Source organism: Athene noctua, chromosome Z (genome assembly GCF_965140245.1).
Source record: "Athene noctua chromosome Z, bAthNoc1.hap1.1, whole genome shotgun sequence".
Taxonomy (NCBI): domain Eukaryota; kingdom Metazoa; phylum Chordata; class Aves; order Strigiformes; family Strigidae; genus Athene; species Athene noctua.
This window is the reverse complement of record NC_134077.1, coordinates 84901061-84916649: the sequence shown is the minus strand read 5'-3', so window position 1 is coordinate 84916649 and position 15589 is coordinate 84901061. Positions and strand designations below refer to the sequence as shown.

The following is a 15589-nucleotide window of genomic DNA, read 5'->3' as shown; positions in this document are numbered from 1 at the left end:
CCATGCTCCTTGCACAGTGCTTCTCCGGCAAGCGTCCTTTTGTTAAGCCATCAGTGCTTCTGGCAGCCATAGGGGCAGCAAGGGAAGGTGGTGTCTCACATGGCTTCCTACTAGGGCTGTCTTGCGTTGCTGCATGCTGTGCGCTACATGGCTCACCATCTGCAACTGGGGAAACCTGTCTTCTGCTCAAGCAGGCGTGCTCCCTGATGCCCTCTGCGAGGAGATCTCCCTGCCTGAGTGGTGACAAACTGCCAAAAACCAGCTGCTAAGTAGCAGAAAAGTCTCCCCAAAACCATACATGACTTCACTGATTTTATTTCCCTATAGATTTCCTACTTCTAGACCTCAGGATGCTAAATTTATGCTTCCCACCAGTCTAGCCTTCAAATGTTATTAAGCTAGGCTTGAAATACCTTCCTGTTCCTAGGATAATGTGAAATAAAAAACAAACAAACAAAAACAAAAACAAACAAACAAAAAAAACCAACAACAACGAAAAAAAAAACACCAAACGTGCTTGAACCTCTAAACTGGGCGTGAAATACCCTCCCATTCCTAGGTTAATGTGAAATTAAAAAAAAATAAATAAATAATAAAAAAAAATGTCTTGAACCTCTCAGGAAATCTTGGGAAGGGTCCATGCAAAGAACATAGCTCTCTTTTATGTCAATCAAAACATTTAATTTTAATGTCTATGTGTAAAAAGAAATAGTTCATATGCATCTGTGCTACGATTTCTTCTTTCTAAATGACTGCCAGAAAATCCCTAAATCCCATCCCACGAAAAAATAGAACTAGGCTGGGTTTTAATTTAGATTTTTAAAATGAGAAATTGATCTTACAGATGGTAAACTGGAATTTTCTGATTAAAAACGTGTAGTTGCAAAAATTCAGCCACCTCTGCTTGTCTTTAAGCACTCTTAGAGTGCACAGGGGTGAGATCACATTGGGGACAGCGAAGCTGCATATGGAAGCAACGTGCAGACCTGGCACGGTTCCCATTGGAAAAGGGATGAGGTTACGGGGAGAGGAGCCAGCTAGGTAAGGCAGCAGCCCTATCCTCTTCTCAAACCTAATGGCTGATGTGCTGACAGTGTGTTTCCCCCCAGAAAAAAAAAACAACTTAACAGTCTGACACACCTGATGGAATTAACCTTTATTTGTCCTTCTGGTGACTGTAAATGCAGTTTCCCTTTCTTCTCCTCTTTCGGTGTCCAGTAACTCACCCTCTTTCCACCTCTTCAGGTGTCGTATTCCCTTATTCTCCTCGGCTGGGTCGTTACAACTTAAACTTCCACGAGGCTCAGCGAGCGTGTCTGGACCAAGACTCTGTTATCGCCTCCTTTGACCAGCTCTACGATGCCTGGAGGTCAGGGCTGGACTGGTGTAACGCCGGCTGGCTCAGCGACGGCTCTGTGCAGTACCCCATCACCAAGCCCAGGGAGCCCTGCGGAGGGAAGAACACAGTGCCTGGGGTCAGGAATTACGGGTTCTGGGATAAAGATAAAAGCCGATACGATGTTTTCTGTTTTACTTCAAACTTCAATGGTAAGAGTCTTCTTCACCCCTACCTTGTAAATGACTGTTTCTGTGCTTAGGAAAGAAACTCCAATGGCAGCAAGGGATATTTGATTTGTCAAAGCTTATGTTACGCTTGGAAAATGTTATTGTTGAGTTTACAAGGACACATGCACAGAGTAAAGTTGTCTTTGCCATATGTTCACGTAGATCGTTTTTACAACTCAGAACTTGTATTGGCAGAAGTTTCTAATGTCTGCTTTCACCCCGTTAAAATTTATATGTACTCTTTTAATGTTAATATCTGCCCAGTTTATTTCAGTTAAAGCGATGAAGAAACCTGTGATTCATTAATTGAGCTTACCTGTTGAATCAGTTATAATTATGTTGTTTTACAACTTAAATGTATCACCAGAACAAAACTCTGATCACCACTTCATCTATGCTGCTGTTTCAAGCAGCTTCTGCTCATGTACGAGTTCTAATATGACTAATACATCCTTATCACAAAGCTATTTCTGGTTTTTATGCCTTATAATTTAGATTTCTAATGTTTCTACACTGCCAAAAAACCCTGTTAACTTTTGCTCCGAGCTTGGTCTGCTCTAAACCTTATTAGCTTTTTTGCTACTTGTAGATGTTAATTTAGGTATGAAATGATCCCAGCTTGCTATCATGTCAGGTTTAATCTAGTAGCTGAAAGGGATTTAGAAAGCATTGCTGTGAATGAGAGGAACACTGCAAGTAAACATGTGCAAAAGCAGTCTACAATCCTCTACAGCAACATACCTGTAGATAATGCCTGTGCAACTTTGCACATGTTTGGCTTGCAGCCCAACCAGACCAAGGAGCATGGCCGCCTTTGTTTATGTACGGGTTACTTATCCACAGTGAAGCATTTTTGTCTTACAGCACACCAAATAACAAGCATAAGCCTTCCTCTCAGAAAGTATGTTCTAGCACTGTCTGCCCCACCCTCTGAATAAAATCCCAAATCCTCAAAACCAACAATGTTAAATTAGGCTGGATGCAGTCTGAAACAAAAGTTTAGCCGATTTTTACAATGCTGCATCATTCCATGTAATGCTGGCTCATTTTTTTCTTGCTTCATTTATCCAAGAATAAATCCTATATGAGCTCATCTCATATGCAGATTTAACCCTTTACTATAGAAATAGCACCAACGAATAAAATAAACAAGGAAAAAGAATTAAAATGTGAAAGCTGCACTATTTATAATGCTTGCAGGGTAAATGTTTGCAACCACTGTTCACTAATCACCAGCCCTTTCCACACCAGCAGCTGGATAGTATCTCTTAGAAAAGAGAAAAATAATTTCGGGGGGGGGGGGGGGGGGGGGCGGAAATGTACTGACAGATAAATATTTTCTCTGTATTGATAGGGCAAGAAAAAGAAAGATGGAGAAAGAGGAATGAGGTGAGGTGAGGATAAGTTATCCAGGTAGTAGAGAAATCAAAGACAAGACAGTAAAATGAATCTCATCCTTGGTGAGTCGGTTAAACCAACCTGCAAGACAGAATACTACACAGCAATAGGATGATATATAAAGCTGAGCACCATCTTCTCTAGTTCCCTGCAATTCAGTGCCATGTAAATCTCTTAAGGTGTCAGCAGAAAAATCTGGGCTTTTACTTCTCCCAGCATCCATTTCCTTAAGCAGCAACTCACCAGGTTACATTATCCTCACACGTCCCTGCTGTATTCTCCACTATTCATGTCCCAAGCTCACCTTAACATCCACAATAAACCCAGTCACTCTCCCAAAATGACAACCTCCTGTTTTCAGCTGAACACTTCAGAAAGCTTATGTATGCTTAAAAGCATATGTTAGCTTTCTCACTGTAAAGGGAAAAACTTATAATAATCCATTTTGCCACCAGGTCGAAATTGCCAAAGATAGTGGCTACGGGCAAAGAACTATTTCTGCAACACCCAATGTTGATTCTCTCAGCTCAGAAACAGCCAAGAAAAATGAGAAGTGGTTAGGACACCATGCATTTCCATCAGTGGCAGTGACTGCTGGAGTCTCCCAACAGTATAAAACAGAGAAGCCTTCAGCTTTATGTGAGGGAGCCGGAAAAATGCCAAGGGGAGTATAAAGCGAGCTAAAAAAAAAAATCAAAAAAAAATCTCTAAGAGTGCCAGTTGTGGGAGCTGCTATGAAGAAAGAGGGTGAGTGAGGTTTAGATTTCTGCTAACTGGGTTCTTTTTAGGGAAAGAAATCTCCCAAATACGTTATAATCTCAGGAATAATTAAAAAAAAAAAAAAAAAAAAGAAAAACCAAACAACCAAAAAACAAAAGGCTCAACTTTGAAAAGTTCAGCAGACAAAGCAAAAAGTCTTAGTCTAAAATACATGCAAAGCTTGGTTTTTAGCTGAAGAAGAAGGTACAAACCAGCAAATTTATATTCAGTCATTAAGGTGAAAAATTAAAATGTAGTCATCAATGCCGTGAGTTCAAATCCAGGTTCAGTGTTTTCATTCTGGAACTGTTTGATCCCCCCTGTGCTGAGTTGAATACACCCAAAAATACTGGTAAAAAAAGTGGGGTTTGTACCATTAGCAAAGAATTCTACATGCATTACTGTTACCTGCACAGGGAAATGGTTTTAGCAAAGCTTGACTGCAATGCAGTATGAAATAATCTTAGTACTTGATGAAATTACCCTCTACAGTGTCTTTTCTTAGACTACTGTAAGTGCAATTCTTGAACATTTTGTTCTGCCTGTATAACTGCTTCATACTCAAATTTTTCTATTGGTTCATAGAAATGTTCCTGCTTTGCATCTATGCAGGCAAAGCCAAAAACCTGAAAATTTTTTGTATGTAGTACTACCAGCAATTTACCAGTTTATAAGAATATATAGTGATGTTTCATAAAACAGTGCAAAAAGTGACATTAGCATAATGTTATCCATTAAATCCACAAAAAATATTGTGAAATAGCATAATTTTTCTTCCTGTATAGAGATAATTATTGGATGGCAACATGTTTCCCAACCTGCTGTTGCATTCCTTGTGTTGGTAATGGCTATCGAAAATGAATATACACAAGTGGAAAGTATCTAACTTAAATTTGGAAGTTCCATGTTGGAATTCATGGTATCTGAGGGCTCAGCTCTGCTCCCTCATAGCCAATTTCTTCTCCACTTTTCCTTCACAGTAGGAGCCACTTTAGCCTATGTTCTCTTTCGAAAAGCTAAAGGTTCCTGCCCTGTGTGGTGGGACAACCTGCCATTATCCAAAGGTTTGCAAGGGCTGCAGATCACCCCAGTTTCTCTCCCTACCCTGACCCAAGGAATGGGGATGCTCCACTTCCATACTTTCTCTCTGGAAGGTCAATTTTGACTTCTACATACCTATTTGGGACAATAAATGCGGATTAATCCTTCTGCTGCAGTCTTCCCAACAGAGCCCAAAAGGCGTAGGACAAAGCAAATACAATGGCAGAGCTGAGTAGTTATTTTTTGCTTAATTTCCAAGGGATTCTGAAGGAGAACAGTGAGTTTCTTGAAGGAAAAAACATGAGAATATTTTACACTGAAAAGCATTAAGTGAGATAAATGTAAACATCTATCAGCTCCTCTATAATTAAGCATTTTCAAAGAGAAAAAATAGGTATAGAGCTTGGATCATGCTTTCTGCTCGTTAATATGCATTGTTACATACTTTGCACACAGAACCACAGTTCATAACTGATTTATTATGAGCTCTAGAAGAATAAAGGAAAAATCTCATGTTAACAAAGTTAAAGATACAAAGAATAAATTTTAAGAATCATGTTAAAAGTGCAGCTATGAGCCACCTGTTTGTTACAGTATGGCATGTGATAATTTAATCACCATTTAAATGGGAGAAAGGCTAGTAAATCATCTCTGAATAATGCATGACAACTGCTCATTTGCCCATTTCAGAATATTTCATCGCTGGGAACATGTAGCCATTGTTCCAAAAAGAGAAACAAACACACGCAAAATAAAATTATGTACTTTTTCCTAGCAGTGGTTTCTTCCGAGTCATTAGAGTCACTCCTGATAATGGGGGGAACAGAAGAGGATTTAAAAAAATTATTCCCACATATTTAATGTAGCAATTGAAAATCACATACCTGAGATGATCACTGGGTATCAAATTACTTAGCAGGACCTTATGATTAAAGGAATGGAACGCATCTCCCTTCACACAAATTTTTAACATGTTCTTCAATTTTGAGGAACAATGGCCTTGTTCAACCATTTAGTGTTGCTGTGAGATATACTGAACTGAGTCTGCTGGGCAAGCAGTAGCATCTACATGTTGTGCAAGCTACAGATATATCCTGCTGGCAGCTGAGAATGCATTTTATGGCCATAAGGAACCACAAATTAGAGCAGTTTTACACAGTGAAACAACTGATTTCTGTGGCTGAGCTGTCCTAGCAAACCAGTAAGCTGTCGGGAGTAGTCCTAGGGCTGAGCCCAAGTGCTTAGATACTCAGTGGCTGACTGCATGGGGAGACATCCTCTCTGAGCGCTCCACCAAGAAAAACCAACCCTCTTTTAAAGGCATTGCATTAACTCTTTATGCAGAAAATAGTGAGTGGAGTCGTACCGCCTTTCTGTGCCTCTGAAGATGATGTCTCACTGTCTAGTACACCAAGCTGTGATATAAAAGCTTACTAATAAATCTCTCAATTTAGAGCTTGGAAAAATCTTCAAGGGTGGTGCATCCCTCAAACACCCACAGCCACAGGAGTGTAGGGTATTTAGCTCAAGTGCGTAAGTTTTCCTCTTTAAGCTATTCTCTTAAATGCAAAAGCTTAAAATAGCTATTATAGATGGGGTTTGATTAGGTTTGCATAAACTCTCTGCCCCATAATTTGGATGTGAGAAGTCAAATCAAGAGCACTCATCCTCTGTAGGAGTGACCCAACTTTCAGATATTAATGAGAGAGAGACAGTTAATGCCTCCCTGTCCTTCCACATCAATTAGTAAGTACTAAGATTTAACAGTTAGGAACTCTTCTAACCTATTAGCAGGGGAAAAACAGCAAATCTGTACTGTTTATTAACAGAATTTTATTTAATCAGGCATTCTGGATACACATTGCACCCTGTGGGGTTTACTCTTAAAGTTCTCCTATTTAAGTGAGGAGTAGAGCATAGGAGTTTTTATTATTGATGTCATATGTCAAAAGCTTGACCTTACTGCAAATCCCTAGGAAATTACATTCCATTGACATATGGTTTGAAGAGCAACTAATAAGCTAAGTGAAGTTCGCATACTATCAATCCAAATCCCTGTTCCCCTAAGTCTGAAATCCTGTTTGCTTTGGGGAAACCTCTTAATAACGTAGTAGGAACAGGTTTCCACTTAATAAACATTCCCTGTAGCAACACCTTGTAAATGCTCTCAACTTGCTGAAATGGAGTTACGCAAGCATTTTACAAAGGGGTAAATTATCTACTCTCAACAGTTTTCTGTGGAAATACTGTAGATACTGTCTCTGACAGCAATAAAATTTTTAAGTTTCTTCTCCACCACAGCTGCAATGTAAAAGCCTTTTTTTTTTTTTTTTAATGTTCTTGACATCATATACAATTTCCAACCTTTACACAAAGTTGATTCAATTATACTATATTCTGACCTGACATTACTCCACTTCTTCGAAAAAAAAGCTATGTGTTTTTTGCAGGAATCTGGAGATGACATAACTCTTCATCTTCCTCGCCACTTTTTCTTCACCAAGAAATTAATCTGAAATTGAGCAGAATTCTGTTGGTGTGTTTGCCTGGTTTTTAGGATAATATTTTGGAGTACATACTTAAGAAGTAAAGAGTGTTCTCTGGAATTACAAGTTGCCCACATGAATAAATTCCTTTGTTTTTCAGCTAACTTGCCTCTTACAGGACAGTCAGATTGAAAAGTTGTGAATTTGTTTGGGAACTGCTATTCCTTCAGATAAACACTATTCCTCTGCAATCCATTTCTACCTCACACTTGGTTAATTGTCCAATCAGTGATGATAAATAACCCAAAGTGGAATGAATAAAAGGCTTACAATGAATTTATATTACCTTGATAAATGAAATTAATGTTGGTATTATTGCTCCTTATGGATTAGTAGGGGGGACTTCCTTTCAGAGCTTTACTTGCTGGCATATGTTTTCATTACCTTGAGACAGAGGCACATTTTCTTAGCAGCATTATCAGTTCAATGCTGTCTTATGGTGAGGATATACCCTTTGATGACTAAAGAGAAACAGAGCTGCAGATCTGCTGCGCGTGGTTTTGACACTGCTAATGAAGACTTAATGACAGGCATGGTTTTGATCTACCACAGACTCAAACCCTGATTCTGAGAAGCTGTGCAGTATCTCAGCTTTCTTACAAAAAAAACGAAAACAAAACAAAAAAATTGTGTTTGTACTTAATCAGAAACAAGGTCACCGCCTTGTCAGAGAGTAAAACTGCACGTGTTACCTCCACCCACCCTCACCCAAATGCTATCAAAGGCCAGATCTTGCTGTGCTGTGCTTCTGAGAGCAGAACTCATAAGGGTTTTAAGCTGATGCTGAGAGCATAATGTAGAAGTGCACTGCTTTGGACGCTTAACTGATTTCCCTTCTCTGACAGTAAGCTACGGCTGTATGAGTTCTGCTCTGCCTGAAATCTGCAGGGTTCCTCAGATGTTTCACTGGGTTATCATCTTCACCATGTTGGTAAATGCATCTGGCACCACAAAGTTAGATGCAGAACAAGAGCCCTTCTCTGAATCCCAAGGTGTCTTCCACCATCCCACTCCCCGATCTTTGTCTTCCTGTTTTTCTAACTCTGAGGATGAAATGCACTGTAACAGTTCAGTTACAACTGAATACAAGTGAGGGTGGAGATGCCATCCCATGCTAAATTAGCAGAAATAAATATAACACTATTTTGGTTTTGTTCAGATAGTCTGTTTTCTCTGGGCTTTTTTTGTTTTGGTTTGGTTTGGTTTTTAGCTTCTGCTATTTATCAACTCACCATACAAAACATAAAGATATTTTTAACAGTGCAATGTCCAAATTGCATAGTCCCAAATCAACCACTGCTTGATATGATTCTGCAGTGGAACATCTCCCCTTCTCCTCAAAAGCCACCTTTATGTTATCACATCATCTTAATCATGTCTCTAATGACCCTTTTTCCTTCTCTCTCTTACTAGGTCGTTTTTACTACCTAATTCACCCAACCAAGCTGACCTACGATGAAGCCGTTCAGGCATGCTTGAAGGACGGAGCTCAGATCGCCAAAGTTGGCCAGATATTTGCTGCCTGGAAGCTCCTAGGGTACGACCGCTGTGACGCCGGCTGGTTGGCTGACGGCAGCGTCCGCTACCCAATCTCCAGGCCAAGGAAACGCTGCAGTCCTAACGAAGCAGCGGTTCGCTTTGTAGGCTTCCCTGATAAAAAGCACAAGCTGTATGGTGTCTACTGTTTCAGAGCATACAACTGAAAATACCTAGAGCACAAAAGTTTTAAATTCATTAAGAACATGTGAAAGATTTTTTTTCGATATGAACTCATGCAAGTTACCAAAACTGTGATAAACCCTTTTTTACTCACTGTAAAGAGTCATTTTCATAAACCCCACCCATTAATTTGTTGTGTTCTTTTTTTTTTTTAATATTTTTGTAAAAGTATCATTCCATAGATATTTTAAATTAATATAATTTAAAGGAAGCTCTAGGTAAGGAAGTTTTAGAGCCAAATTCTTTAAGCTACATCATCCCAACAAAATATACTTTTCATGAATGGGGCATGCAATAGAGCTTGACAATTGCTAGGGCACAATTATGGAATGTAAGGCTACTCAAAGCAGAAGCTTTTGAAAAGCACAGATTTTACATATTTGTACCAGTTTGAAAACACTGCAAATTGATTATATCAGGAATTTTGAAATAAGGTAATCTTTTTGTTAAAGGGGATCAGTGAGGTTTTGAAAAAAAATCTCACAATGTAGGTTAGAAAATAACTTTTTTCACTGGTTTCACATGGGAACAACTTCGAGTTTAAGAAAAGCAGCTAAAACAGTCCTCAAAAATAGGACTAGTTTTACAATTTAAAATCTTGCCTTTCTGAAAAATAAGCTTATGGTCCCATGCATAGGAACAAGCACAATTAGTTCTCCTGAACATTTCAATTGTGTTTTTGTTGTGTATAAATCATTGATGAGGGAGTGAATAATTAACTAATAAGAAAACTCTGTTTTTTTCTTAATTCCAGTTGAAGATGCCTGAGAAGTGTTGTATTACCTTTGAGTAGCTTTACTGAGTTATTTTTAAACTCTTAAAGGCCATTTGCTAAGCAGCATATAGCATCTACTCAGGGCAGTTGTATAAATAAACTGCTGGACAGAGGAACTGTAAACTTTAGCAGCTTGATTTTACATTAGCTTTTGAAATGTTATTGTCTTAACGGAAGAACATTACAATATTTAATATTTCTTACCTATTTACACATCACGGAAATAAAAATTAGAAAAAAAAAAATAAAATTATGAAATCTTAGAACAAGGTTATTAAATAAAATCTGAAACCAGCTATTAAGTTTTAGAAGAGAAAAAAACACTTTATTTCCTTACATCTTATTTGTATCTTAGAAAGTACATCTGTTTTTTAAACTATCAATGAAAAAATAGTATCACTAGCCCTGAACTATTCAGTTAATCCTCCTTAGAGTTAAAAACTGTTGAAATAGTTCTTTTCACTAAATCTGCAGTGGTCTAGGTGGAAGATGTTTACCTATATCTGCCAGTGTCAGAGATAAACACGCACTGTGCATGGTGCCTAGGATTTTCAGAGCTGCCTAAAGCACTATGTCCTCCCTAACTACCCATTTGAGGGGATTTGGATTTCTGATGCAAACATATTTTGGATGCAGCAATTCTTGGTGCTCATCTTCAGATACCTTAATGCAAACAGTTTTTCAGAGAGTGGGTGCTTAAGGCTCTCTGAAAATTTACTTCACTTGTGGTATCTCAAGCTGGCTATCCAAAAAACAAAGAGGACACTGATTAAAAATATCTTGGTCTTGAGTAATCTCTTAGGCAGTTTTGATGTTCTCTATCCAGTATTTGTTCTACCACTTAAAAATGGAGAACTCTTTTTCCTACTCTATGCTTGCTGACTATGAAGATTTCAGAGGACCAACATTTGTATTATGCAAAGTTTTATAGCTTCCCATTGTTTCCATATCTAAATGAGATGTAGTGGTATTTATCCAAGTAGGACACAACTGGTATGCTTTAATGAACGATTTGGTGTAGTTATTTTCCCATGGACATGAGTAAATAAATCTCTTTCCCAGAGTGGTTGTGGTCCTGTTTTAAAACTCTGTGAACAAACCAGGAACAATGCATGGTAGGACTGTAGTGGAAAGATGCCATAGTGTAAGAGGTATTTTATTGGAGTTCATTCCCATCAAGCTCAGAGGCAAATTTCCATCCTCCTGAGGATATTTACATCCACTGTGGATATTTGCTCATAATATACAGATGAAGCAATCTTGGTGCCAAAACCTCTTTTTTTTTTAATCCACTAGGAATTGGATTTTCTTGAAACTCTATCACTTAGCTATAAGTAGAGACTTATTACAGGTCAAGCCCCTAAAGCCATGTAATCTTTTCTGAACAGCCATTGTTTAAATCAATGTCCATTTCACACATTTTCTCAGGACATTCAGAACCTTTTCTGAACACCTTGGAGAAAAAGTGGAAATGGAAGGAGAAATAGAAAATATCTGTACAGGATAAGGAATGGGGTATGCAAGACTGGACCATGACCAAGAGGAATACATGTTGTTCCCCCCATCCAACCTTCAGAAACATGGAAGAATGATGCAGACTACTTCATAGTCTTTTCTGAAGCTTGGACAGGGAGGTTGTGGGATGGGAAAAGCTTTAGGGAATATCGCAGTTGTTACCCCAGCTAGATCCAGAGATGCTGTAAAGAGGGAAGCCTTTTATGCAGCTGGCTCTATCCTCCCCAAAGATCTGCTAGATCTGGAGGAGGCTGCATGGTTTTCTTATTGCACAGAGGTGAAGAGACCCTCCTGAAATTTTGTTGTTTTTTTTTTTTTTTTTTACCTCTCCAGGTAAACCCTTCACAGGGTTTCACCCAGACACATCTTTTTTTGCAGGACTGGGGATTATATTTTGCCTGCATAAAAAATGTACACATCCAACCCACTCGTGGGGCTGGCTAAAGTGCCCTCACTGCTAGACCAAAGGCACTGCGGGAAAGGCGAATTCAGCCTTTCACCAACTTTGCAACGCTCTGGAGATGGCTGGTCAGGTCCTAAATCACAGCAATCTCAGGCTTGCGCTAGCTTATGCCTTCTGTGTCCATATCTCCGGGCTGCCGCTGTGACAGCCTGGGCGTAGCATCCCCCCAACCCACCCCTGCTTTGTGCATCTCCCATACCCCGGGCCGGTGGCTGAGCAGGCTCTGCACCACCCAGGTGATCGCTCAGCTCCGGGGAACGCCCCGCAGCTCCCAGCTTGGCAGCACAGAGAGGCCACAGGGCAACAAGGAGTCAGGTCTCCAGAGAGACGCCGAGCTGGCACGCGATCACGGACGGCCAAATTTATTGTTCAGTTATGCCTGTAAGTTCGCGTTGAAGATACTGCTTGCTAGGAATCATACGTCCAGGTAATGGAGTCACAGTATGTGAATTTGCATTCGTCGTGTTACTTGTGAAGAGCCCAATAGTCTAATTTGGGATCAGGCTAGATTTAGATCTGCGTATTGATATACAACATTATGTATTGCTATAACAGATACATTTAATTGGATAGTTTGGTGAAAATATGTTTGTATGAAAAAAATAATTAATTCTAATGTTAACAGGTATAAAAACTATAAAAAGTGTATGATTAAGTGAGAACTGGGCACAAATAGACAAAAAGACACGTATTATATTTATTTTTACAGCTACTGACTCCATTCCCTTTTATAACGTCAAATGTCAGGACGTTTTATTATTTTCAACTAAGCTAGCTAGGTGCTTGGATAAAAACTTTAAAAAGCAGCTTAAAAACTGGATAAAAGTCTGTGCTATTTTCTGTTCATGAAAGAATATTCTATCATTAGAATCAATTCATGTTCTCTGTCATTATCTTGTATTTCACAATGTATCTGAATTTTAATGCCCATGAATTGACAACAATTAAATCATGTTGTTCTTTTCAATATGATGATTTCTCCTTATTGACTGGCCATTCTTCTCCTTCTGTCCCAGGAAACACAAAAAGGCAAGGAATAGATCAAAGTATGGAAATATTTACTTTGCCATAGTAAACAAAGTAATTACGAGACTAAGGGGAAAAAAAAAAAAAAAGACTACTTTGTGAATATGATTTACAATTAAAATAAAGAAAACTGTATTCCAAAGCCTTTGTTTATGCTTCTTTGAAGCATTTTGAAAGTAGAAATGCAAGTACCAATTTCTTCTTTGTGTTCTCTGCCATCTTCTAAAATAAAATAAAGCATAAACAAGGAAGGCGCTTTTTTTTTTTTTTTTAATATGGTTGTTGTTACACTGCATATGCATCATTGGAAATTGGATGTAGAACAGCATTTCAAGTATGGGAAAATTTATTAAATTCTTTATATAATCCTATGCCTTAGAAATTAAAAACCAACAAAAATCACTCTTTGTAATGTGCAACAAGAAAGCTTTCCAGTGTCAAGCAAAGACAGTTATTCAAAGCACTGGGCCAGCTTTTCGGCTTCTGTAATCACACTATTTCTGCATTCTTGTATTGATCTGTGCCAGAGAATTAACCCTGAAAGTTACCTACACTACACCACTTCACTGAGAAATACTAATCTTCCAGAAGCTTTCAGTATATCAGCCATGTTTTAAAACAGATGAAAAAGCGCTTAGGAAATCTTATCACTCAGAATAAGGGAAATGTCTATTACCATTAATACATGATTGAGATTAATATACTTTATTTTCTAACAATTTAGTTAAAATACTTTTAAAACTAGTAACATTTCATTTTGCAACATTAAGCATAAAATTAAAACTGCCTTTGGTAGAAACAGTCCCTAATAATTAGGGTTTTCATTAATAGTAGCAGCTTCCATTGAATGACATCTCACTCTTCAAAACAGAAACACTGTTTTTATGGTTGGAAGTGACGGTATTTAGGACTTGATGGATTTACCACAAAACCAGAAACGTCTAGATTTTCACCTAAAGACTTAGTAAATGAAATTGTAGGCTGCCATTTTATTTATATCCATTCTCTCATTTACTCATGTTACCAGCAGGTTTCTGTTCAACAACAACAAGTAGCTGTTCTTCTTGAAGGTTTAACAAGCTGAATCTTACACACTTATCAGCCATTTTCTCCCTTTTTCAGAAGCAGTTATAAAAGTTTACATGCTGCACAGCAGTAGAATTCCAATGACAGTCAAATTTCTATATAAAAAGATACAAGATTTCTCTGTGTCTCAAATGAAAAATACAACAGTCTTAATTTTAATAGAAAGGCAAGGGGAACTGATGAAACAAAATTACTACTGAAAAATAATCAATATTTAGTAGTGAAAAATAATTACCCCTCTTCCCATGCCATGAATAGGGATGGTCCCTTTAAAACAGGGGTGACCTGAAAGATTATTTAAGAAAAAAAGGGAAAGAAAACAAAAAGCAACACTTCAGCTCCTGATCTTTCACACTGAGATTGCCTTTGTTACATTTTGCCCAATAATTATTAAGGCACAAGTTTAAATATATAATTTTAAAAACCCCAAAACACCATCAAACTGGTAATAGACCAAGAGTTCAGAAGGGATTTCTTCTTTTTTCTTCATGAAGCTTCAAACTGGAAGAAGGAAATTCTCATTAGAAATCTTTTGACTCTAGTATTTTCCCTTTTTTGCTTGAGAATGTCTCAGTCCGTAAAGCCACAACAGGGTAAAATGTAAAGTCCATTTATTTCTTCAGTATTTTGCCAGAGGCAAGCAATCATTTGACTAATAACAACAGCCCTAACATGGGACTCAGCTAATGAATTATACACCAACATATTTTCCAATGTGTCCAGTGGGTATTTAATGGATTCATTTTTTTTTAAAGGCCAGCAAACAAAACCAAAATGGTATGTCTTGATACTAGCCGAAAGAGAACAGTTTTGTTTTTATCCTTCACTGAAAAGATATATTGTAAGGCATTTCAGCCCCCTTCTTCCTACGCTGCTGTTCACTGTACTTACATGCATGATGCCATTTGCTTTCCCCTTAATTTCATCCTAATCTCTTTAATAGCTAGAAAAACCCCTAAGTTTCTGGTTTTCTTTTATGTAGAAAAAGATCAGATTTCAAAATTTTAAAATTCAACTTCAAACACAAGATAGCCAAATTAAGAAGTCTTCATTTCATCAGAGCTAGCTTTTGAATCAGTGCCTGCTTCTTACAATGTCAAACTTCAGAATCCCAGCATCAAATGAATTTATATTCTGTGTTACCAGACATGAGCCACCGGTGACTATTTTTCTTTACTTTCAAGCATGATTTTTGGGAGGTTTTAGCTCTTTGTTAGCAGTCCTGATTTGGAGTTTTTTATTTTCACCACCAGTTTAAAAAAAAATAAGAAAATCATCTCCCAAAAAAAATGTACATAAATAACAGAGAAAAAGGATAACAGGAAGAAGCCAACAAACCAAGAACAGTGTGTGATGGTAAGATCTTAGTAATGATAGTGAAGCATGAAAAACAAAGGAATAGCACCAACAGGTAGTTCCATGGTTCCTGGTCTCAGAGAGTGGCATCGCTCCCTTCTGTTGAAGGTTTGCCAGCAGACCCAGGTCCTCGCAGCACATCCCCATGCCGATTGCCTTCATGCTGTGTTGCTCTCCGTCCTGCACCTTGCTCCATCCCCTAGAAAGAGAGCAGGGATGGGAATACCCATTGGATAACATGTTGGATAACAGAGTGCTTTGACTACAGGAAGGGTGAAGTTCAAACAGCACAGCTGGCAGGAGCTCTGAATTCTGATTACTTGTAGATTAGGAGAGCAT

At 38.2% G+C, this 15589-nt stretch overlaps 1 protein-coding gene across 2 annotated transcripts in view; it reads left to right on the top strand.

The window, feature by feature from the left end:
• The window catches only part of HAPLN1 (hyaluronan and proteoglycan link protein 1), a 29485-nt gene extending 20472 nt beyond the window's left edge, over positions 1-9013 (top strand). For both annotated transcript variants that reach the window (XM_074932398.1, XM_074932399.1), the window contains exons 3-4: positions 1246-1548; positions 8724-9013. In XM_074932398.1, coding sequence (XP_074788499.1) covers positions 1246-1548; positions 8724-9013 — 593 coding nt within the window. The remainder of the gene's footprint in view (positions 1-1245; positions 1549-8723) is intronic.
• The last annotated feature ends 6576 nt before the right edge of the window (positions 9014-15589 follow it).